Raw genomic sequence first — 24,323 nt, forward strand, 5'->3', positions numbered from 1 at the left:
ACTACTCTAGTGTTAACTCGTTGGTATTTTGAATCCCTAGGGGCACACTGAACAATAGAACATGATTTAACTCTAGTGTTAACTCCCTAATGCGACCGCAACCACTGTTACCCCGAAATACGATGCTTTCAAGTGTAGCGGACAAAACACCTACCCCTAAAGCGTCAGTCAAGAACTTCTCAGTGACCAAAAAAGCCTTCTTTTCAGCTCCAGCACTGACAGAAGCAGTAGAATCAGTCTTGGTGGGTTCCTGTTCTTTACAGTCTTCTTTTCTGTCCTCTTTAGCTTTCTCTGGTATCTTTGCGGCAACTTCAGCCACCTATATAAGTTAGACCAACACATCGGGTTATTTACAGCAAGTTTTTTGACGCTAAAAGGCACGAAGTTCGGAAACGCTCCATCGTAATTGTGCATGCACGATATTTCCTGTCACACAACTAAAACCGATGCTCTTTAAACAACTAAAAGCCTATTAATGCTCCTTTCCCCTCGCCTAGTTTTCGCAATAGTCCTCCGTGCTAAATTCCCGGTTCCACACGAACTGAGTGTTCCCGTCAAAGGGGAAGTTGTAGCCTAGGGAAATGATATCAAAGGAATTTGAGCAAGATGATCTACCCGAGCCGAGTTAATTTTTTAGCGATTTTCTCCTTTAACAGTGTGTCTAAGCTGGCAAAAAGTTATTTTAAAGTTTCAATCCTCTTTCATGCACCCGCTCCAACCTTAGCTTACAAGACAAAAACGTCTTACGGGCAGTGATAGGGTTGTTGGTAACTGAAGAGCCTGCACCAATGTTTTTGTGTGCATTAATACAATAATGGAATACAGTCCTTGAAGGAAGGATAAAAATCATGACACCGCCGGCCCCTCGATAGTTACAAGGTTCACCGGTGGCGTTTGGTCGAGGATAAGAGACGATCTTCCGCGCAATCTGGTTTAATCCAAAACGTGACAAAAAAAACTTTCTGCCGCACCAACTGCTATTGAATGATGCAAGAAATACCTTCCGACAAAGCAAAAGGAAAAAGCAGAAAAACGTAAGCAAGTGCTCAAAAGGCAAGACAGCTAGCAGTTTCCAGAAACCTGGGTTTTGCCTCAAGGTTTAAGTTACACATTTACCTGTACGCTGACTGGAAACGTTTAAGGCAAGTGAACTGCGAGGATCAAGCAAGACTCTTAGTTTGAAAAAAAGTTATAGTATATTGCTTTTCAGTGTACCGACCTGAACAGCTACGGCTCGACACACTCCGCCAATTTTTCGCTCAAGTGATCGCACTCCAGCCTCACGGGTGTAATTAGCAACTGCAAAAATGAACATATAGTTATTTATTATCGGCTATGTTTTGATAATGACCGGATATGGTCATTTATATGAAATGACCATACCCGCAATTCAATGCATGATTCATTCATCAAAGAAACATATGAGCCCACAAATGACCAGCTCTCAACATCAGTGGCTTCAGAGCTCAGTTGGTTAGAGCGTCGCACCGGCATCGCGAGGTCACGGGTTCAAACCCCGTTGAAGTCCTGAATTTTTTAGGCTTCTCTTCGCAATTGCTAAAATTGCGTTCATAACTGCGAGGATAATAGCTTTACTTGATTTGATATCCGCAGTGCAATATATGATTCATTTCATGTATCATTTCGTTCTTAAATTAAGACCACTAACTGAGGGCCTTCGTACGTATAACGCAGGTAAAAGTAACCAGTATCTGGGGCATGATTCTATTTTTACTCACTGATCGCCTTTAATGCATCGTCTGGAACTACAATGTCTTCTGTAGTGAGTCCATGTTCCTGAAACAGATGATGATACTGTGGACTCATCTTGTTTTCTAAAACAGGTCGAATGCCTGCTCCTTTAATATTGATTTTGATTTAAGTGCCCATAGCTCGGTCGTGGCACCAACAATTTCTGGGCTTGTTAAAGATTTTACGTCGCACTAACATTGGTATTTCAGGGTGAAAAGACAGAATATTTTTGTAATTTGTGAACAGATTTATCTCAGCAGGAAAAGAATATTTGAGGTTCGGGGAACTTTAAAATACCAACCTCCAATTGCTTTGGAAGAAGGTGTCTCTTTGAAATGGCCATCTTTTCTTCTTGGGTGTAGCCGGGTACCATAATCAACTGGAAAAAAGAACACAACTCAGGAACCTTTCTCCTGTACACACAAAACCACTCCTCGTTAATTTAAAATTATCGCTTCTCACCTCCATTCGATCTAAAAGCGCGGGAGGAATCGTGCTCACTGTGTTGGCGGTGGCAATGAATAAGACCTGAAAAACAGGAAGGAGTTTTGCAATTAACCACTGAGATTCAACGACTCCCCCTCGGGTTGTTGATACACGAGAGATCACAGGATCTTTTCAGTTGCCATATATGCAATCACCAGAAGTTATATGCCAGCAGTTACGCCCAGAAATGCTCGTAAAAAGATGAACGCCAAACTTTGCTATCATCCAATGCTGTACGTTTTTGGTTAAGGCACCCGGGGCCCGTTTCTCGAAAGTCCCGAGAAGCCATTTGTGAACCTGCCGACAGCTTGTTCAGGAAAGACGATCTTTTAACATGTTTTCAAGGCAACAAAAAGCAAACTGACTGTGAAGTTCGACGACTCAAATCCTCTCCGTTCTTGAGATACAGAGGGAATTGTGGCACCCGAAAATGGCCCGCAAAGTTTCGGGACTTTCGAGAAACGGGCCCTAGGAGAGCGTTTTTCGAAAGTGTGCCCAGATGAAAGCGTCTGAACACATGAAACAAAGCAATTGTTTTGCTTTTTGTAGGCCTGAAAACATGTTCAGAGATTAATTTTCGCAATAATAAACAGATCTTAGCTTCACAAATCGCTTTTTGGGCCCAAAAAGGTTTACGGGTCTCTTCAGAAACAGACGCCAGATTAGCATGTGGACCACGGATTTGCCTTCAACTGTCCTCATTCAACCCTGTCACGCTTCCACATTGATTTCAAAACCTGTTAACCTTAACCTATAGAGCTGCTTTGTCCACTACCGTGACACTGCTGCACAAAAGATAAGTTTTTAAATACCACCTTGTGTGGATAACCTTACGTTCCACATGGATAAGGAGCTTGAAACTAAACTGACAGTTTTACCAGTTAATATGCTCCCCAATTCCCTGTTAGCAGAGGTCGCTTTTCCCTTTGCGTTCGCTGGGCTGACGAGTGCGGAAAAAGAGACCTCTGCCATGGGTCGAAACTCACTGTGTTGAGCATGCGCAGCGGTTACTTAGCGACCGTATCCTCATTTGATTCTTTCATGTTGTGTGAGCTCACTTAATTAAGGAATGCGCAGAACACAGCAGGCCCAAGTGACAGTCAGCAGACATATCATAGGGTATGCCGTTTGAAGAGTGCCGCCCAAGGTCATCCAGCGAATGCAAAAGAAAAGGGGCCTCTGTTAGCAGGGATGCTCCCCAAGCATATAAAACCCCAAGCTGTGAAGGGTAACGTAAGACCAAAATAATACGGGTCTTCAGAAAGCAATCAATTTTACTTACTTGCGAAAGGTCAAATGGTATGTTCAAATAGCTGACCAACAGTTCAGGAAAACTTCAGTTTACTGTACACGCCTCGTGTGCAATGTTTTCAAAATACAAATGAAATGTTCTGCCTGCCATATTGGCGAGACGACCCAGCATTTTAGTGCACGCATGTCCTGGGGAACACTTGGAAACAGGCAGGGCCACACACTTATCTAAGAATTTCAATTATGATAGTAGCTCAAAAGCATGTTGCATGACAATTGCTACATGAATCACACCTCTGTGTAGTTCTCAATCAAGGTCCAACACGTGTTGGAGAAAACCAAAACTGAGAATAGAGTTCAAAAGTGTTGACATCATAAAAAAATTAATTTTTGAAATGATGGGATTTGTTGAGATATTTTGAAAGAACAACACCTGAAAGGCCTATACTTCCCAAAAAACTGGCATTGTGGGGCAAACTGTCTCGGAGATACTAGTCTCGTTTTGCTCTGGTGACTCCATACAAATCTTTCTAAATTTGCCTCGGTTCCTAATGTTATGAACTGAATCAAATCTAGAAGGATTTGTATGGAGTCATCAGAGCATAACTGGGCTAATATCGCGAAGACATTTTGCCCTGAAATGCTGATTGGCCGCCATTATGAAAGAGGTCTATAGACAATTTTACAGTTCAAGCTGAGAGGGGAAAAACAGTTGTTGAAACTGACGATTGAAGGATACTGGTCTACAAATGTCCAGTTCTGTTCGGGGTCCAAAACTTCCAAAAGTGCAGCAGATGGATCTCCATGCAGGCTCTTACCCTTAAAAAAACAATATACATGTTATTAAACTAGTGTGAGGTCCATACTGGGAACATACTGGTCTAGTTCCTTATTTTGCAAGTTTATGGACCGAGCCTGAGGTCCATAAACTTGCAAAAAAGGAACTCAACCAATATTTTCCCAGTACAGAGCGAGCAAGCTAGTTCAATAAGGTTTTTATTATATTGACGGTACTCGGCGGCCTTGTCACTGTTTTCTTTGTTCGATTCTTTGTCAGTACTTTTTTTTTCGTTCCAGCGCTGGAGCACTAATTGGAGACACTGAAAACTGAAATTAACAATTAAAGTAAATCAAGTCAAATGTTGGTTTTTGAGGAGAGTGAAAACCAGAGTACCCGGAGAAAACCTCTCGGTGCAGAGTAGAGAACCAACATACGACGCTGAGTATCGGAATCGAAACCCGGGTCACATTGGTGAGAGGTGAGCACTTGGTCTCGCTACTGCGCCATCACTGCACCCCGGTTCTAGAAAGTAAAGATCCTACTGGAACTTGAACATGACTAAGGATGTGTTTCATCGACCCTATTTTAAAATGATATGCCTGGCGTTTTGAAGCAACAGCCGCATACACCATGACAGGGAACTATGTTTTTTAATCTTCCTAGTACCCAACGATAAATCGTTGGGGTTTCAAACTTGGCAGGGCAAAAGTAAATAGAAAAAGGAATATTTAAACCGCAGTGCGCACTCTGCAGCAAAATATTCCCCGAGTCAAGGATTCTCAAATTTTATCAAGGTAAAAATTTATAATTTTGTTCACAAAAACGTAACTGATTATTTGCATACCAAAATTTGTACACCAAATGCTATCGTGAAATAATAAATCCTGTTTCAGTTTTGAGCCTTGAGGTGATTTGAAGAGGACCTGACCATGCCCCATATCCTCCTGACTTCCATGCATTCCTTAGCAGTTGACTCCCCCGGAAATTTTTTTGTCCGAAACTGTGAGGATTAATCAATACCTGACCGTAAAGTGACCTAACTACCGCTTTTTTATCCTGTTGAAATACACCACTAAACATAGCCCAAATTTGGGTAATTTAGCCTCCAAGAATACCTTAAAATAGCATCTTAGGAGACCTGTGTTTGACAATTTTAATGTGAGTCCCTGTAAAAACAAAGGATTTCAAACTACTACTCCATGTATTCCTATTCCGTAATACGGTCAATCGGACGCAACCTACATAAAAAACATTTCTTTCATTTTTCTTTTTATGTCCAAGAAAATGGAAACAGAAATGGGAACAGTTTAGCAACCTGTATAATTATACACTGCTTCATGACCAGTCCATCTTAATGGTTCGTATTTCAATTTTAATTTATTCTCCTTTTCATCTCAGACCACTTTGCCTGTATTTATTGACTAGGCGTGAATGACTGCTTCAAAACCCATGAAACATCTTACAACTCTGATGCCTTACCATCTTGTCGACTTCATCCAATAGAATCACCGGATTTTTTACTCCCACTGTTTTTAATGAATTAAGAATTCTCCCTGGCATAGAACCAATGTACGTGCGCCTGAAATAGTAAAATGAAAGGGAGTCATTGTGATTGTAAAGATACTGAAAATAACTTTTGTTCTAGAGAAATGATATCAACATTATTGAATAGCAATCACACTTAATTAAGGCAAATGCATAATTCATTACAAGCTGACTGCCACATTAATCTTTATATACATGTAAAACTCTTAACACATCGGCTCCCAGGAGTAAGACATCGTATATTTTACTTGTGAATGGGGGGCAGTTCATGGGTGAATTGCTTAACAACCCCTAGACACACTGGTAATACATTTTACTCAGCTGTCTAACGCCAGATGATTTTACTCTTCAACAGGAGGCAGTTCATGAGTCGATGGATTAACAAAAACTGCCACCTTAAACCCATTGACTCTTAGGAGTGAGACTTACGGTAATACATTTTAATCTGTCTAACACCAGATGATTTTACTCGTCAATGGGTTAGTACAATTTTACCCCCAACAATTGAAACCCCTTCTACAACCTTAGTTCACCCCTTATTTTAAACTATGATGTATACAACAGAAGATTTTGAAAAAATGTGTCTATTTAGATGTACTGCACTGAAAATGTACAAAGATGAAGTGGTAATGAAAGGCCACAATTATCATTTATGTAAAATTCGGCAGGATATTTCAAATTGCTTGCACGCAGCGAAAACAATATCAAAACATAATTTACCTATGTCCTCTAATGTCTGACTGGTCACAAATTCCACCTAATGATATCCTGTGAAATATCAATAACACCATAGTTTCTGCATCTGTATACAAAATTAAGTACATGCACAGGCCCCTTACGACCCTCACAGAATGCACATTACAATAATTTCGGGGTTTTACACTCAAACATAATGTCTTTAATAATAATACTATTGATTTATCACACTGAATGCAGTACACCTGCAAAGTTTAGAGAAATTATCCAGTCAAATAATGTTGAACCAAACAAAAACTGGCATGCCAAAATAATATAGGTCCAAAAACTAATTTCCTACCAAAATACATGAAAGAACATCTTTTGTTTAATTTAGCAACTTAAAATTAATGGTTACAAGTTGCTCCCAACTTGCAACAGAATCCTCGAAAACTCTTAAGTTCATCATCATCATATATCCTTTATTTAAAGTGGTACTATGACGAAAATCGCATCTTTCCTATCTAAGCCATTTTGAAACATAAACAAGTAGTCTGCTTGAGAAGAGAAATGCTGTTTACGTTTTTCAAATATCTCTTTTCGTTCCAGAGATATTCGAGTTTTTAAAATATGCAAATTAGCCAAGTGATGATGTCATACACTCAACCAAATTTTGTTCAAATATGATGAAAAGAGATATCTCAGCCAATTTGTATCAGAAATTTTTTATTTCTTGTAGTAAGATTCTCCTAAATGTTCTCCACAATATGAGCTTAACAGTTCTGTTACCATGGCATCATACTGGGTTCCAGACTTCCCCGTATTAAAAGCTTTTCTGGCCACCTTTGGCGTTCCATTTTGATATTTGCTAACAGCCCCTTATATGCATGATCCAGCAAGCATATAGATATGTTAGCTCGAGTTTGTGGCCTTGTTTAACATTTTTCAAGTTGAAAATCACTAACACATTGAAATCAAGTGGGTGGGGACTGGAAAAGAGCGAGTTGCCATGGGAACAGAATTTTTTATAGCCATAGGTGTGTCTCCTGTAGAACTATTAGACTACCAAGTTTCAATGGTCCACGCTGAAAATTGGCCAAGGTAGCTCTATTTATATACTCAATATAATATTGGGTTGATTGTATGACGTCATCAGCCATCTCATTTGCATATTTTACCCATTTTTCAATCTTAAATATCACCAGAACTAATGAAGAACTAATGTTCTTTCATGGAATTCTATGTGATACACTCAAAAAATCAAGGGGTAAAAATTTGATCTTAGTACCACTTTAACAACGATAGGGTTTAAAGCTCAGAGCTTGTGGGGTCGTGTGAAAATAATTACAATATGAAGCTATATTAAAATAGGGATAACATTACTTACAGATCACAACTTCTATAATAGTAAAAGATATTAATTAATTTCTAGGCTAAGAGATATTCGAAAGTTCACACAGAACTAGAAACCAACATTTGTTCAACAAAAGTTGAACAATGTTGGGCAAATGTTGGACACGAAAAGAAAGTTGAGTGGAGGCCGTTCAAACGGTTCCAGCCATGGGCCAACAAATAAGAACCAACACTTTTGTGTAATTTGATAGTGTGGAACTAAGAACTAGAAACCAGTCTCTCTTGTCTAGATAAACTATGCAATATAGACTTTTGTGGCCTGACGTGAACATGCGTATGTTCTACAATTGTTGAACATAGTGTTCAAAATAAAGGCTTCAACACCATTCAGCATTTTCGAGAACAAAGGAAAAGTTGAATCGATGTTGAATTAATATTAAAAGTTTAAATCAATTTAAACTTGATCAATGCACTTTCAACAAGCTTTCAAAATTTTTTATGCTTTCAACAATGTTGGATGACTTGTTCAAACGCACCCAACATTTGGTTCAACGAAGTGTTGAATGCATGTTGATGCAAATGTTGAAACTGTTTAAATGGGCCTTTATAATACTTCAATACCAGTAATCTGGTTCAAACCTTTGAAATTCTCTGCCAAGTGTATTTGCAATGGATCGTCCAACACTGGTCTTTCCAACCCCAGGAGGACCAACAAAGCAAAGAATGGGTCCTGTAAGGTTGATTGAAAATGGTCTTGCAAAGTAAAACACACTCCTGTAATACCTATACAGGGTCACCCAACTTAAAGATGACAATGATACATGTCTGGACTGCTTAAATAAATAATACAGTCTCCAATTATTATTTACCTATTTTTCAAATACCACTTGGCAGTTTTCAAGGGCCCCCAAAGATCAAGTTCATGTAATGTACGTATTTAGACAGTATAAAGACTGTCCAAAGAGATGTTTTTATCATCTAGAAAAATTTGATCTGTTCAGATATCTTAGCTGAAAAAGAAAGTGTGTGAAAATTTTAAGGAATGATATCTTCACTTAAGAAATTGCTAGCTGAATGTTTAATAACTTCTAAGAACTTCCATCCGAACCATTTGCTCATACGAAACTGCTAAGTGAGTTTTCTAAGTGCCTAAAATTGCAAAAATATCCCTTCCGAAAAGGTAAGGGACTACTTTTCCCTGGTTGCGAATCTTTTAGGTAATGTTTTAGTACAGAAATCTGTAGCTGTTTGGCAGCATAGAAATGAAATTCTTAGAGCAGTTTGATTATTGTTGGGTGCCCCTGAGTTTTAATTATGCATGCAGTAATAAAGACTATAACATTATAATTTTGTCAATGACACTCATAATGAGAAGACAGACCTTTCTCGCAACTACTAAATTTTAAACGAAATGGGCTGCATCAAGCATTAAAGCTGTGCATATATTGGAGTATGCCATGCACTCTTGACTGGAAGTAATGTAGAGCCTTGTTTTAATTAACATACTGTATAATATAATTATTATTTCCCTACAACTTTTCATGCTATCTAAACTGCAACACATAAATCACTTTTCAACTAAATTAACCTTTCAAACTGTTCTTTAACTTGCGAACTGCAAGATACTCAATCACTCTCTTCTTTAATTTTTCCAGGCCATAATGATCTTGATCAAGGTCAAACCTGAAAGTCATTCATAATGAAAATGTCAATGAATAAGAGGAATGAGGAGGTATCCGAAGAGTTAAATTAATAATATTGTCGGGAAACAACAACAATATAATAACAATAATAATATTTAAATCAAGTACAATACTTCAATACCTTAATAAGTCTTATTCACTTATGTGACAGTGTAATAAGTGGAGGTTTGCCTTAGATTGTGTGTCTTTGGACTTAAATAATGAATTGACAGCATAAAAATGTGTTAAATAGTTTGTTGGTTTTCTACTCTTTCATGCACAATGATGAGACGATCAGTGGTATGGTATTATAATTTTTACTGCGTAAAAAAAGACATCAACATGTACCTTGCTTGAGAGATATCCAACTTGTCTTTAGTTTCACGATTCCAAGGAAGGTCGACCATCCACTCCAGATAATTTCTTTCAGAAGCACAAAAAGAAAGAAAGAATCAAAAAGACTAAACCGAACCTTTACTCAGGCCTTCTGATAGGGTGCAGTGAAAAAATGCAAATTCTGCGAAATTTGCAGGGCAAATTATGCGATTAGAAAGGCCAATTATGTGATAAATATTGTAAATTATGCAATTTTTTTCTGAGCAATTTTAAGCTTGTTTTGCAAGGTTTCAGGATTAAAAAAACACGTTTTTAATACTGTCCTAAAGACATTTTGAACATAAGGGAACAGTAATTATGAATCTTGATCGACATTGGCTGGGACAAGTAAAAAAATGAGGTCTTCTGCACTATTGGTGCACCACGCTAGAAGTTGAAAGGACACAGCTAACATGCCAAATGAATAATCAATAATAATTAATATTTCTGTATGCTACGACTAGCTTCTTACACTGTGCAGTATTATATTTCTGAACAGATTTGCTAATCTGAACAAAGGGCATGTTTGTGTTACACAAATTGACGACTCTTTAAGAATGCGACTCGTACCAGGCCCCCCACATGCAAAATAATGCCTTGAACTCTGAATATTTACGAAATTGAAGGTAAATTAGCCGTTTTCCAAAGTAAATCATCTTTAAAATGACGTATTTATGCAGGAACATTTAAGAAACTTGTTGATTTATGTTTTATTTTATGAATTTTGCACGTTCTTTTGTGAAATATGCGATTTTTCGTGAATTGTGCGATTGGATGCGATTTGAGGTCGATTGTGCGAAACCGCACCATCGCATAATAATTTATCAGAAGGCCTGTTTACTGCAAAAATCAGTAATTTTTCTTGTTTCTGACTCCAGGTTAGTTTTCTACATTAACCCTTTCCCTCCTAAGAGTGACACTTATAGATTTCACTCTGTCTAACGCCAGACGATTTTACTCGTCAATGGAGAGCCCCTCAGGGGTGAAAGGGTTAACAACAGCTAGATTCACTCCGAGACTATGTCCCCATTAACCCTTTCCCTCCTAAGAGTGACACTTATAGATTTTACTCTGTCTAACGTCAGACGATTTTACTCGTCAATGGGGAACCCCACGGGGGTGAAAGGGTTAACAACAGCTAGATTTTACTCTGTCTAACGCCAGATGATTTTACTTGTCAATGGGGAACCCCACGGGGGTGAAAGGGTTAACAACAGCTAGATTTTACTCTGTCTAACACCAGACGATTTTACTCGTCAATGGGGAGCCCCTCAGGGGTGAAAGGGTTAATTATACCTTCCAGCATTCTTACCAATCACAAAAGGACGTTTACGGTAACAATAATTTGTTTTTTAAAGTTCAGATTAATGTCAAGCATGCATGCATTAAACATGTACCTGGATGTGGCATGTTCAGGAAACTGGGGAGGCATCTTCTTCAAGCGCTTTATGTTAAAGAAAACACAGCAACAAGATTAAAATTCACACTTCCTTTAAGTCTCCCAGGCTATAACAATATACAGTGTATATTTTTCTGCTTTCCTGAATAAAATGAGATCTACATTTTATTAAAATGCCCACCTTCAACTCTTTCATTGCCACTTTAAATGCATGCTCTGGAAGATCAGCTGACCTAATAATCAATTTTGAAAGAAATGCTTTTCAACAAGAAAATATATTGTAAATACTTGCCATAATTATAATTATCATTATCCTTTTGGTTTCTAATCCTAAAGCTCCTGTACAGGCACAGATGGTGTGTGTATGAGAAATGAGAAAGATAAACTGGTCCTTGCATACAGCTGTAGATACAAGTACCATTATTTAAAACAACTGAAAATTGGAAGAATTTGTTTGCAGGGATGAGGACTTGAATGGGTAAACAGCTCAAGAACACGAACTGCTACACAAAAGCTTGTTTCAAATCATGAAGTTGAAGAGCACTCAAATTGTTGCATGTAATTTCCTATCAAGGGTTATACTGTACAGTAATTGTATCAATCAAAATTTTCATTGTTTAAAATAAGATTTCAAATCTGAAAATCCCGTATTGCAAAAATAAAGCACAACTCATTTTGCAAGGAAAATCATTCGTGTTTTGTCGGTAAATAAATTTACTGTTATAAAATTTTGTCGGCTCCAACTTACTTGGTTACATGTGCACATTATAGGCAAGCTGGCAAGAAGTAATTTTCAACCTGTACTGCAATATGCAACTTCTTTTTTTGGATGACTAAGTCCATCCTCAATACACTAGCTATACAGTGTAGAATGATCAATGAATATATAAATATTAATTATTTCAAATACACCCTGTACCTTATTTTTCTTTCCAGTTCATCAACATCATCTTCATCATCATCATTGTCATCTTCATCAAATCCTTTGCCGATTCTCTTGCCATCTCTTGGAACAATTACATTTCCTACACCTCTCTTGGAATTGAAACAATCATCAACATTAATTTTGATATTTTTGGACCACCCAAACTTTGGCACAGGCTGTCAGTTGTGGATTTGCAACATTCATCTATTTGTCTCACAGTCAGCAGTCACCCACCCCCACCCTCCCCCAACTCCCCCGCCAGGATCTTGAACGTTGGGTCACTATTGTCAGAAAGAAAGTGTACTGTTCATTTGATCGTAGCGGTGTTCCTTACCTTTTGATGATTACCCTTCCAGACCTTCCTGTTTATTTGTGAGCCAGTTTTTAATAGACTAGTGCCTTTCATACCCTAACAAAATCATGAGATAACAATGTGATTCAATTTGTATACTTCCTTTTTGTTAAAAATTTTCGTTGGTTTAAGACTTTTCAAAGAAGCAGGGCTTGACACTAACGTTTAACACCACTTTTCACCTTGAGAGTACTAGGTTTCAAATTTTAGTATTAAAGTTAGTGCAGAAATAATTTTAAATGTTTCATGGTATTTTCAGTGTGTTATTGGGGTGATCGTGGCAAATGTTTCGCTAATCACTCAATGTTTAGGGGTTGCTTGCTCATACATTTGCCATAAGGCCTCAAAAAACAAAAATCGACAGTTTTCCGTCATATATGGGGTAGTCAAAAATTTACTTTCCAGATCGGGTGAGTTTTCTGGTTCATTTCTAATTTTTAACTCTCCAAGTATTAAATTTACTCTCCAATGGGAAACAGGAGAGTGTTACATTATCGTGTGAAAAAATAATTAAGTAATTATTATTATTATTATTATTATTATTATTATTATTATTATTAATGATGACTACGACAATGGTAATAACAGGATATCACCTTACATCTTTTTGCCTCTTCAGCAAGTGAAGGGATTTCCTAAACCTCTCAATCAAGTCCTCTGTGTTGAGAATCTAAGAACACAGATTATTGCAGTCAGGTAATTGTAAAAAATTGAAGTATACAGTATCATGGTTTTCCCTCAAAATATATTTTGGGAGTCCCTGCAACTTCTTTAACATAATTATGGTTGAGGGTCTCGACAGAAAAATAGGGGTCCCAAGGTTAGTATTGTTTTAAATTCCAGGAGGACAATGCAATCTTTATGAGACACAAATTATGCAATCTTTATGAGACACAGCAGTATGGTATACAGGCACCCAAAAATGAAGTGAATGAACCATAGGCCGATATGTTAGCTCAGGCTGACCATAATAACATGGGCTCTCTTAGCAAGAAGCATAAAAAAACCAAAATTGCAGACTCTATGGTGCCTTTCCAGCAATTTGAGAAGTGCAAATTTAAAAAATTTTCCCAAGTAGCATGCCCCTGCACCCCCTAGAAAATTTTGGTGCCTCCGGCACTAGAAATACAGGACACTTGTGGCTAATTGGGGCAATCTCCAGCAAGTATCTCACTCTTTGGAAACTTGACTTGACTTGAGAGTTCTGTAATCACCCTCACTAAACTCTCTTTGGAGCAAAAATTCTTTTGAATTATGTTTGTGCTAACGAGTCTAGTGAGGATTACGAGCACAAAGACTAAAGAATAATTTATACTTTACCACCATTTATGAATTTTGTCTATATTTACAGAATTACATGTTCATAATTTTGATAGAATTTACTCTATAAGATACCTCTAACTTTTCCAAATAAGAAGCCTTTACAATAGATGCCAGTGTGTCCGGAAGACTTCCATCTGGTAAGCCACTCAACATATCCTGCAGGTCATGCAAAGAATTCATTGCCAAGAGAAATTCAAAACTGCATAAACAGAAGCAACTGTTTTAATTTACGGTATTTAACCCTTTGACACCAAAAGTGGCCTAAACTGGCCAGACTTGGTATTTTACTCTGTCTAACGTCACACGATTTTACTCATCAGAGTTTCAACCTGTTTTCCTGTCTTGTCAGCGATCCAGTGAAATCTCAAGGAATCTCTCTCGGTTTCTCGTATCCGCACTTGTAGGAATGCAAGGCGAAGGTCACCAGCGACTGCCACAGGATGAAAACAGTTAAGAACAATGACACTCCACAGCTTATTATGTACATGTAGCGGAGGTCCAGCATGTAGGCATTCGTTCAGCGATGGTGCTTTCTCTTGCGCACGGGCTGACGCGTCGTACACGACTCGCAGCTTCGTCGTCTCAGCACTCCGACGCACGACAGCTTGATGGGGTAGATAAAACTCTCTTTCAGTTACCTCAGCAGGTGCTCGCTTTACTACGCCTTCTCGAAGTTGCTCTCTGATCACAGCGTCATAGTCGTCGAGCACGTCGGTTCTTCTCAGCTTCCGTACAAGAGTGTTCAATCTGCGTAAACTTCCATCTCGGTTGTTTGGTAACGGAGGACAGTTTCCCTTCCAAGGAAGTCCAGTTTCGTACCATCCTTCTAAAGATCGAACTAACTGTTCTTTGAATTCTTCGTAAACGTCACCTTGATCTCCGGTTGAAGAGTCTGCCAGACCAAGAACATCAAGTGCGCACAACCTCTCGTAATCTGCGTTCGAATTAATGGCTAGATAAGCAGTTGCCAACTCACTGTCAGCTCCAGGCGACATGATTGTCCATCCAAAACGGGTGAACTCGGCAACTGGATCTCCACGGCAACCTACTCTCAAACGCTCTCCAGTGCGAATCTTCGCAAAATCATTCGCACCCAGTATGATGTGTACGGGTAGCCTGTCTTTAGTGTCGTCATCATCCATTCGCACCCCGTTGAGATGAGAATTCGCCTCAAGTATTTCCTTGTAACGTGGGTTCTCCAAAACCAATAACTCTCGCTTGTTGACTTTCGTAATATCAACTTCCAGCTTGAACTCATCTTGTACAGAACCAATGACCACACCAAACACCTGCATCGTTCTCGTAGTGATTCCGGTAAGCATGGCTATCTGCCTTAGTCCAGTAGACTTTGGCCGTGCATTGGTCAAATCAATCGCAGTCGATGAAGCGTATGAATGGCTCGCGCCACTGTCTAATGAGGCTCTGAATTTGTAGCCGCCAATTTTTACAACTACGACTGGGTGAATCACTGCTGTGTTTTCGATGTTATTTGCTGTCATCCCCGGCTCGCGTGCTTGGACTCTGTGTGATGCCTTGCGTGACAATTTTGACAAGTGGATTTGCTCCTACAATCTTCGGCTCGGTGTCTTGATCCCGTGCAGTTGAAACACAGTCTTTTATCCAGAAAAATCTTCTTTCTTTGTTCGACACTCACGACTTTGTTACAGTCAATAGCTTTGTGATCGGAGCGTTCACAAAATAAACATCCACGGGCGGTCGTCTGGTTCCCATCATCACGTTTCGCATAAAATGCTCTTGTTTTTTCTCTCTTGTTGTTAGGAATCGCCTCGACCTTGGGCCTTTGAGCTTCTGAGATTGGATTATTGATCGTCCACTTCTCCAACGCTTCTAGGAATTGTACAAAGGACCACTCGCTCCAATTTCCGTCCATCATCGCAAGCTCGTTCTTAATGATTCCCAGCTTGTCAAATGTAAACCTCACAGCGGCGTCAAGTTTGTTTAGGCTTTGCAATGTTTGTAATGATTCGATGTTAAATAACAACACCTCATAGAATTCATGAATTTTCTTCACATCCCTCTCTCTGATTGTAGGCAACTCCAATATGTTCCGAACATACGTTCCCACAACTACACTGGTTTTCCCATATCGTCTTGCAAGAAGATCTTTGGCCCTTTGATAACCATCTCCTGTGAACGGAAGTCCATCGATCAGATTTCGGACCTTTGTGACCAATAACTCTTTCAGATACGAAAATTTCGTAACGTCAGGGATAGATGACTTGTCGATTTGGGTCTCAAACTGACCCCAGAAACGCATCCAGTCTTGAGGCGTTCCATTGAATTTAGTTATGACAAGCTTCGGCATTTTCGCAACTTCGCTAGTCGCTCCTGTGGTTTCAGTTGACTTTTGAGCTTGTTGTAACTCGAGCTTTTTCTTCTCAAATGCTAACTCTTCGGCGTGAGCTTGTTCTACAGCCTCTTGTTGTCGCTGTATCTTTTCTTTCTCCAATGCGATGGCTCGCTTGTGCTCGAAAAGAGCGGCTTCATGCCTCACATGGCGATCGATTTGCTCTATTTTGTCAGCCAACTATCCGCTTCGTCAACTGCTGCTTCGACATCTGCTGCCCATTCTTGTATTTTTTCCTCATTCTCACCTTCTGTAAACCTTTTCTCTTCTGTCGATTCCTTTAGGGTGGTCACTGCGGTCGCCATGCTCTCGAGCGAAGTTTTGTGCCTCTCCAAGGCCACACGGTCATCTTTTTGCAGGATTTCGTCCGTCTTCTTCACTCTAAAGTTTAACGTTCTGATCTTGCCGTCCAAGTCTGCTTGTTGTTTATCCATAATCGCTCAACTATATATGTCCCGTCGGAGGTGCCAGTTTGTCGAAAACGCAGCGACAATACGTTTCCTATTAAAATCACCGTTTAATTCCAACTTTTGAATACAAAAACTTCGCTCACTTTACTCAACCGCGTGCTTAGAACAACAACGAAAGTAACACGATATCCATTTTAAACACACCCACTAAGTACAAATACATGTCTCGATCCGATCTGAATTATTTCCGGTCATTATGCGACTTTATCAAACAATAAAAAAACACGGCATGTCCACAGTTCCCGACACATCGATGGGGAACCGCCAGGAGTCAATGGGTTGATACAAACCTTTCACCTAATGTGAGTCCTAATGACGCAATTAAGACTATCCACGCACATGTAGCTCTAATACAGAATATCTTACAAACATTAAAAAAGGACAGATTGACTTAAGCGTATCATCAATAAACGTAGCACTATACATCCATCTGAGTCCTGGGTGTAAATAACACTGTTTGGGTTTCTTTGGGATTAGGAAGCCATTAATATTATTATTAATTAATCACATGATAGTGTCACTAGGTAAACAAGTACATGTTATCTTTCAATAATGTGAATCCTTCTCTCTCTGTCATTTCTTAAAGCAAACCTATAAAAAATTCCTGTCAGCTGCAGTTTTTCATATACATGTATTGGCTCTGAGCAAAATAATGATAGGGATATACTCATAATGAGAAACAAACAGCAATCCTTCCTCATATTCAAAGTATTCAGATGTATTCTATTTTATAGTTTTTTTTTTTTTCGGTACGTGTATGATTTTTTTTGTTAATTGAGAAAAATAATAATGTAATAATTTAAAGCAGTATGAAATTTAATAATTGAATTTATAATTCATTAAATAAATTATCTGAGTCCTTACTCCTAGCCCTAATCATAGAACAGGGCCCACAGCCTGAGGGAGAGTGAACATTTTCTGACCAGGGCATGACCTGCCACCTTCAGTAGTTCCTAAGGAGTGCCAAATGCAGCCCACGCCCATCCTTCCAACAAATGCCCAGTCATTGATTATGATATATAAACATATTTGACTGGTCTTCCTATCGCTTCTGAATATGCTATCACCTTGAGTCGAGAAACAACAGGTATCCGTCCATCCAACAGGTCCAATAGTTCATTTGCATACAGTCGAAACTCATCAGCAAGGCTTGCCAGATCCGTATTTTTTCTGATTTCAGCCTCTAAGAAAAGGTAAGTAGAAAAATAATATCAACTGTTACTATCGCACACTAATCATCAATTAGATTTTTCCTCAAACTGGGTCCTGCACTAAACTCCACCACACTTGCTTTAAATATCAAACTGCTTCTCTCCTCCAGCCCGGTTTGCTCTTTTATTTATTTATTTATTTATTTATCTATTTTGCCATGTGGTAACACTCATGCCTCCAACCTTTGCAGACTCTGGATCGAATCCTGAGTTTGCACTGGGCTGAGATTTTCAATCTCATTCATACTCCTAGGGTTTTTCTTCGGCTACTCGGGTTTACCTCCCTAAGCAAAATTTACTCCCAACTTATCCCGTCTGGCTGTGGTAAGTGTGCTGCAGCCATGCATAGCTCATGTTCTGGGGCTGAGTGCCAGGCCGACAGCACAGCTCCTTTGGCCTGACGTTGTAAAGCTGCGCCCTTAATTAGCAATTCAGTCTCTGACTGTACGAAATGGTGAATAGCAAGCCAGATATTAATCATTATAATCTATTATCATAATGATTACTTTTGAAGGATCTCAGGCTTAAAAGGTGTTTCTTGCCCAGACAATTATTCTTGGGAGCAAGCAACAACAACAAGCTTCTAAAGGTCCCAAGGGTGTCCTATCCCGACTCTCTATAGGGACAAAACTTTCCATCATAGTCTTCCTGAATCACTTTAAGTCTGATGGTAATGTCAAGCTTTTTCACACGTTTGTCAAACATGTCAAATACAGCCCCTAATGCTCCTGCAATCATAACTGGCACCACAGCCAGTTTCTTTAGTTTCCACGTCTTCCCTATTTCTTCCCTACGTAATTGGTACTTCTCTATTTTCTCCAGTTCTTTGTTTTTTACTCATGCATCTCCTGGGATGTCAATCTCAATTGCCTCATCTATCTTGAATCCCTGCTTTCCTTACTATCAACTCATTACAATTCCTCCCATACCAAACAAGTATTATTATTATTATTATTATTATTATTATTATTATTATTATTATTATTATTATTATTATTATTATTATTATTATTATTACTGTCTATGCATGAGCCAACACCCTTCAAGTTGCCACCATAATTATAGAAATTAGGTTCTTTAAATTTCTTACTGTAGTTCCTTTGATAAAATACCTTGTTCTGAAAGCTTGTCAAGTTGAGTGGCTTCAGCTATCAAATATGGCACCTCCATAACAATTTTATCGATTCTAAATCTACAGAGTCCAGTAACCAGAAGTGTGTACAATGGCTTGGGCCAATTTGTACCAGTCACTTGTACAACAACAGCAGCAGTCCCCACAGTTCGTAACAATGTCTCCTCATCCTATGATTAGAAATAACAATTACTATGAACATTAAACTACAAACCAATAACTTCACCAGATTTCACATTCACAGTTCAATACATGTATCATTTTGTTCATTGATTCATTCATCACGAGAAGATTTGAATCCACAAATGACCAGCTCTCAATGTCAGTGGCTTCATAGCTCAGTGGGTTAGAGCATCGCACCAGTATTGCGAGGTCACGGGTTCAAACCCCGTTAAAGTCCTGAATTTTTCTGGCTTCTCTAACCAATTGCACTCTACAACCCAGTAAACCAATAGTTATATTTAATTTACAGGTTATGGCAATGATGACAAATCAATACAAGATTTTTTCTTTAATAATTTTCTTCATCCTAGCTATATATTGATGTGATCTTTCTTTCTTTTTCCCAGGTTTATGGCAGTGCTTTGACAAACAAGTTCTGCACTATGAAGAACTTTGTAAAAGGTCAGTTTGGTGAATTGTATTTGTTTCTACTCCTTTCCCTTTCATCAATAAAGTCAACCTTCAACGAGTAAGCAAAATGACGTCATTTGGTTGTATGTAGAGGGTCGTACAGGGGGCTCTGTCGCACGGTTCACGAACAGAAAAAACAACGAATCACGGATCACGGATATCAAAATTTCATTTTCCCGAATCACGGAAATAAACAAGTAAGATACTCCTTTTAATAACCTCTTAGGCAAGAAAGAGTGTTTGGAAAAAGCAAAATCGTGAAAGGCTAAGTAAAGGCTGCATATCGTAAATCACCTACCTAAATCACTCTCGTTGGACGACTCTGACCATTCGTCCGCTTCGCATTGAAATATCATAGGGGTTGACAAGACTGACTCACGCTTTCCACCCACGTGTTTTAGCCTTTAATGAGGCTCGAAAGGGTTTTCAGCTGAGCGCGCGCGCACCCAACACGCAATTCGTAAGCTGCTTGTGTCAGCTCGTCATTCAAATGGGTCACAAGAAATAAGCAAATACCGCTAATTTCGCTCTCCTTTCTTCTAATTCCTATAGACATCTCCTATTCATGAAAACTACGAAATTCTACACAAACGGGTTGATGGTCATTTAAATCCGTTTGTGTTGACCTTCAGCTCAACTCGCGCGTGCACTCGAATGAGCGGGTGACGCATTCGTAAATGCCGATCTTGCAACCCCCTCATTTTTCCTGATTTTGCAACTTTACTCGTTTATATCTCTGCTTCCCGACGGTGAATTTGTCCTTCAAATTTTAAAAAAAATTAGAGGCACATTTCAAAAAAACTTATTTTTCTGAAAAACTGACCTACAGATTTTGTGGAATTTTAAATATTTTAGAGAGTATTTCTAACATTATCTGGTAACACTAAATGGTAAAATTTCACCGTCCCATTTCTTGAAAAAAGGCAAAATAAGTTGATTTTAAGGCTCAAAGAAATGCCTAATATCGTTGCCATGGTAACGTTATTTTGGAGGAAAATATAATGTGAGAAATCTACGATGGGTACTTATTACCCTGGTCAGATTTCGCCTTAATATGATTACCCTAACTGTATCTAAGGACAGAATATGTTTATTTGATTGAAAAACGGAGAAACTATTTCGAGCCTCCTTAAATCTCAGAGTTTAGCTTTTACGAGTGGAGTCAGGAGCCCATGTGGAGTGGTCTCTCCTCGTCCCATTGCTCTTGTGTATTTATCGCAAAGGCCTTACTGCCATCTTTTCCCTTTTCAAGACGACACAATTTAAGTTCAACACAGGAGCCGAGGCCACGTTTCTCAGCCTCTGCCTTTATTCCGGCAAATTCCGCGAACTTTTTAGTAAACACTGCCAAAGATGAATGTTGGTCTGTAATCGGAAAGCGAACTCATTCCTTCTCAAGCAAATTAAGCGAGCCCACAGACTTCGGGTCCTTGTAAAATATAATACACTCGACCCTCATCGACCTCATCGTACTAGACGTACTTGTCCCTGTCATGTCTCGGAAGTTTCGATGTTGCGAATCATGGTCCTTTGACCTCCCGTGACAGGGTAGATAATAGGAGTCAACATCCGATCCATGATAGACATGCAAAGCACGTGAATTTGCACAATGGATTACTTTACGATATATTATGTGACGTCTTGTCACATTTGATGTTTTCAGTCTAAGAAATCTTCCGGAGAACTTGCATCTCAAAAATCACGCAGAATAGAGTAGTAAAATCACGAATATCAGTTAATAATTCAAGTTCTTCACGAATCACGCAAGACGTTCAGGTCACGGATCACGAAGAATAATTTATTAAATTCACGTTTCACGGAAAATAAAATCAGCTAATCACGCATCACGAAAATACCCCTGTACGACCCTCTATGTACATGTACGTGCGTGCTGTGGTTGCCAATGTCACGATCACTATGATACACAGACCTCTTTCTCTGATCGGCGAGGAACAATTCCAATAACAACACTGCTTAAGGTATCTTTTCGCAAAAGTCTGGACTCGATCATTCGAAGACTGAAATTAACAAAATAAAGAATGTAAACTTAATCCTAAGGACTTTCCGTAAGTTTCATTTGCATATTTCAGCGAGAAAAGACAAAAGCCGAACTTGGCTACATATGAGCTACCTTGCATTGTCTCTCACTGCAATTCTTATGGATGAACCCGGCAACAGAACTTTATCCTTCAGAATGAGCAGTGGAAGGCGCTTAGGAATATCTCTGTTGATCAACGCCATGTTGCACGTAGAACGCCACGGAATTGAAACACGGTATGAGATTTGTTGGAGCCCAGATTTCTCGCTGTTTCTCGGACACAAAAAGTCGTGTTACATTCCATACTCACTGTCAATTTCAAGATGGCCTCTGTTTTACGATTTCGGTTTGCAGGTATTTGTCCCTCTGACCGCTCTCTGTTCTGTACTTTCTCTGAACTTAGATTTGAACTTAATGAGATGCCTTATTTTTCTCTCTCAGTCAATAAAAGAATTATAATCTGTTTCTTATTGATCTCAGTTTTCACGAGACCTTCAACGGTGTTAGTTAGTTCGTTCTTTCGTTATTGGAGCACGAATCCTAAACTTAACGCCGGGCAAAGAACTAGAGTCAGGTATGTACATCCGACACTTTACCAATAACTAATATTTCTTTCTCAGCCTGTGGAAGTAATTTCAGATGAGTCAGCCCATGTAATACAGTAAGGAGACTCAGACCTTATGAAGCCAAAGGGATAGGGGTAACCCTTGATTTCTTTAATGCAACAAGTTTTGGATTCTTCTTGAGGACGTATCATTTGAGTAGGTGTCTTTACTATTTCTGAAGGCCTTGCATGACGGTTTATATTAGCCCCCCATCTCCCCAATGGGGAGGTCATGAACAATTTGCTCTGATCCAAATGCTAACGTGCACAATGACACCCTTCGTTTTAGAAAAGCCAAGTTCTCAACATTTCCTCAGAAATAACAGACAAGTTTGTGCAATATCCATTTGGAAAATTACCAGATGAAAAAATGCCGACTGGCTCACCCTTCAGAAATGAGATTGGCAACACCTGACACCCCTCACAAAAGGTCACCCCTATGGGGTTATGGATAATAACTGGAATGGTCCTGTCCCATACGGATATTGTGTTATCAAGAAAATATGACAGTTAAAAGCTTACCCAAATGCACATGGGAGGTCATTAGACTAGTGAAAATGAACAGATTGCAAACACTGTTTAAGGCATAAAGAAAGATGAGGAAATGTTATTTAAAGGCCAGATCATGTTCAGACAAAACTAAACCAATTCGTTAGAGCTGAAAAGTAGAGTGAGAGGGAAATAACAAACCTATATTTATACACATTACTGTTAGAAGCTCGCAGCTTGTGGGAACATGAATAAAAGGAAGTACTTTTAACAGTGTTAAGAAACCTGACCACCAGAAGGCAGTCAGATAGCTAGCTGCAAAGACAAATCTAAATGGTGTAGAAAGCAGGCTTTTAACTTGGGGCATTCACGGACAACAGTGTCACCTTCACTGGGTTGTGCCACCTTCTTTTAGGAACAATAATATAGAAATTGCCATCTACATCTCTTTGCTTTGATATTGTCTACAGACGTGGTCAGTCAGGAGATGGAATTGCCTATGGACCTCTTACTGATCTACCTGACTGGAGTTTTGTAGGTATATGTACAATATAGTAGGCCATTTCCGAGTTCACGTATGTCTCCTCTTCAAAGCAAGTCTAAGTGCGAAGTTTTTGTGATGGTAATTAGTTCTACTTTACATATGAATGAAAACTAATTTTCAATTAACAAAAACTTTGCACTTAGACTCGCTTTGAAGAGGAGGCAGACATGAACTCGGAAATGGCCTATTATCTCAGACCCAGGTCTGACATGCAGGCTTAAGATAAAAGAGAGTGGGTTCCTGGTGTTTGTCAGTCTGTCAGAGTCAAAGCCATGAAACACTATCATTGTCCACGAGTTTGTTTCAAAGGCAACTTTGAATGGTTTCTTGAGGTTTTCTAATGCTCAATGAACTGAACTACTAACTTTAGCTTCTATGATGAAACGATGATCACAGTATAGAATATTCAATACTTATTATTTGTTTCTCTTTTAAAATTAGATGGGACTCCAGCACCAGAAACAAAGCGGAGAAAAATACGACGATTCAGAAGATTAGATGTGGCTGTAAGTTGCCAAAGACTTCAATCATAAATTAAGTTTGTAAGAAAAATACAATATACATCTGCTTGTACAGAATGGAGTATTGATTTTTCTCAGTTAGAGTAAGACTCGATATATCATTTCAAAATTATTTATTTTATTTTCTCCAGAACCAAATCAAGACTTATCTTCAAGAAGTTGAGAGAGCTGCCCTAAAGAGAGACAGAGAATGAAATCGTTTGGAAAGCAAAGTAGGGCACGATTTCGAATGCAGATAAAAAGCCAGCCAGGAGAGAGCCGTTTTAATAACATTCAAGACATTAACTGGCGACCATTGTATTTTGGAGTTGATCAGCTGATACATGTCAGTGGGACTCGGAGCACACAGCCAAAGTTGACAACAATCATGATGTCTGAATCGATTGACTGACTCAAAACCAGGAAATCGGGTCT

At 39.0% G+C, this 24,323-nt stretch overlaps 2 protein-coding genes across 2 annotated transcripts in view; one reads left to right on the forward strand and one right to left on the reverse strand.

Annotated features, from left to right (window-relative positions):
* LOC137992814 (lon protease homolog 2, peroxisomal-like) overlaps positions 1–22,000 on the reverse strand; it is a 36,919-nt gene extending 14,919 nt beyond the window's left edge. Inside the window, exons 1-22 of the mRNA XM_068838350.1 lie at positions 21,845–22,000; positions 21,644–21,731; positions 19,061–19,250; positions 17,805–17,920; positions 13,972–14,055; positions 13,178–13,246; positions 12,559–12,633; positions 12,219–12,334; positions 11,481–11,532; positions 11,298–11,344; positions 9,874–9,948; positions 9,432–9,526; positions 8,483–8,573; positions 6,536–6,583; positions 5,750–5,849; positions 4,229–4,308; positions 3,521–3,551; positions 2,215–2,280; positions 2,054–2,131; positions 1,740–1,797; positions 1,220–1,299; positions 155–319 (exon numbers count right to left, since the gene is read on the reverse strand). Of these exons, the coding sequence (XP_068694451.1) occupies positions 155–319; positions 1,220–1,299; positions 1,740–1,797; positions 2,054–2,131; positions 2,215–2,280; positions 3,521–3,551; positions 4,229–4,308; positions 5,750–5,849; positions 6,536–6,583; positions 8,483–8,573; positions 9,432–9,526; positions 9,874–9,948; positions 11,298–11,344; positions 11,481–11,532; positions 12,219–12,334; positions 12,559–12,633; positions 13,178–13,246; positions 13,972–14,055; positions 17,805–17,920; positions 19,061–19,250; positions 21,644–21,731; positions 21,845–21,954 (1,914 nt within the window). The 5' untranslated portion in view covers positions 21,955–22,000. The remainder of the gene's footprint in view (positions 1–154; positions 320–1,219; positions 1,300–1,739; positions 1,798–2,053; positions 2,132–2,214; positions 2,281–3,520; positions 3,552–4,228; positions 4,309–5,749; positions 5,850–6,535; positions 6,584–8,482; positions 8,574–9,431; positions 9,527–9,873; positions 9,949–11,297; positions 11,345–11,480; positions 11,533–12,218; positions 12,335–12,558; positions 12,634–13,177; positions 13,247–13,971; positions 14,056–17,804; positions 17,921–19,060; positions 19,251–21,643; positions 21,732–21,844) is intronic.
* A 4-nt stretch (positions 22,001–22,004) lies between these two features.
* LOC137992824 (large ribosomal subunit protein mL52-like) lies at positions 22,005–24,253 on the forward strand. The gene is made up of 5 exons (XM_068838362.1): positions 22,005–22,105; positions 22,232–22,325; positions 23,315–23,382; positions 23,830–23,894; positions 24,041–24,253. The coding sequence occupies exons 1-5, from the start codon at positions 22,075–22,077 to the stop codon at positions 24,101–24,103; spliced, it is 321 nt and encodes a 106-aa protein (XP_068694463.1). The 5' UTR covers positions 22,005–22,074; the 3' UTR covers positions 24,104–24,253.
* The last annotated feature ends 70 nt before the right edge of the window (positions 24,254–24,323 follow it).

The sequence above is a fragment of the Montipora foliosa genome, chromosome 1 (assembly GCF_036669935.1).
Source record: "Montipora foliosa isolate CH-2021 chromosome 1, ASM3666993v2, whole genome shotgun sequence".
NCBI classification, from domain to species: Eukaryota; Metazoa; Cnidaria; class Anthozoa; order Scleractinia; family Acroporidae; genus Montipora; species Montipora foliosa.

Coding starts and splice junctions, on each gene's coding strand:
- LOC137992824 (XM_068838362.1), top strand. CDS start 22,075: ATGGCCTCTGTTTTACGATTTCGGTTTGCAG. Junction 23,383..23,829: donor ACCTGACTGGAGTTTTGTAG/GTATATGTACAA, acceptor TTTTAAAATTAG/ATGGGACTCCAGCACCAGAA. Junction 23,895..24,040: donor TCAGAAGATTAGATGTGGCT/GTAAGTTGCCAA, acceptor TATTTTCTCCAG/AACCAAATCAAGACTTATCT.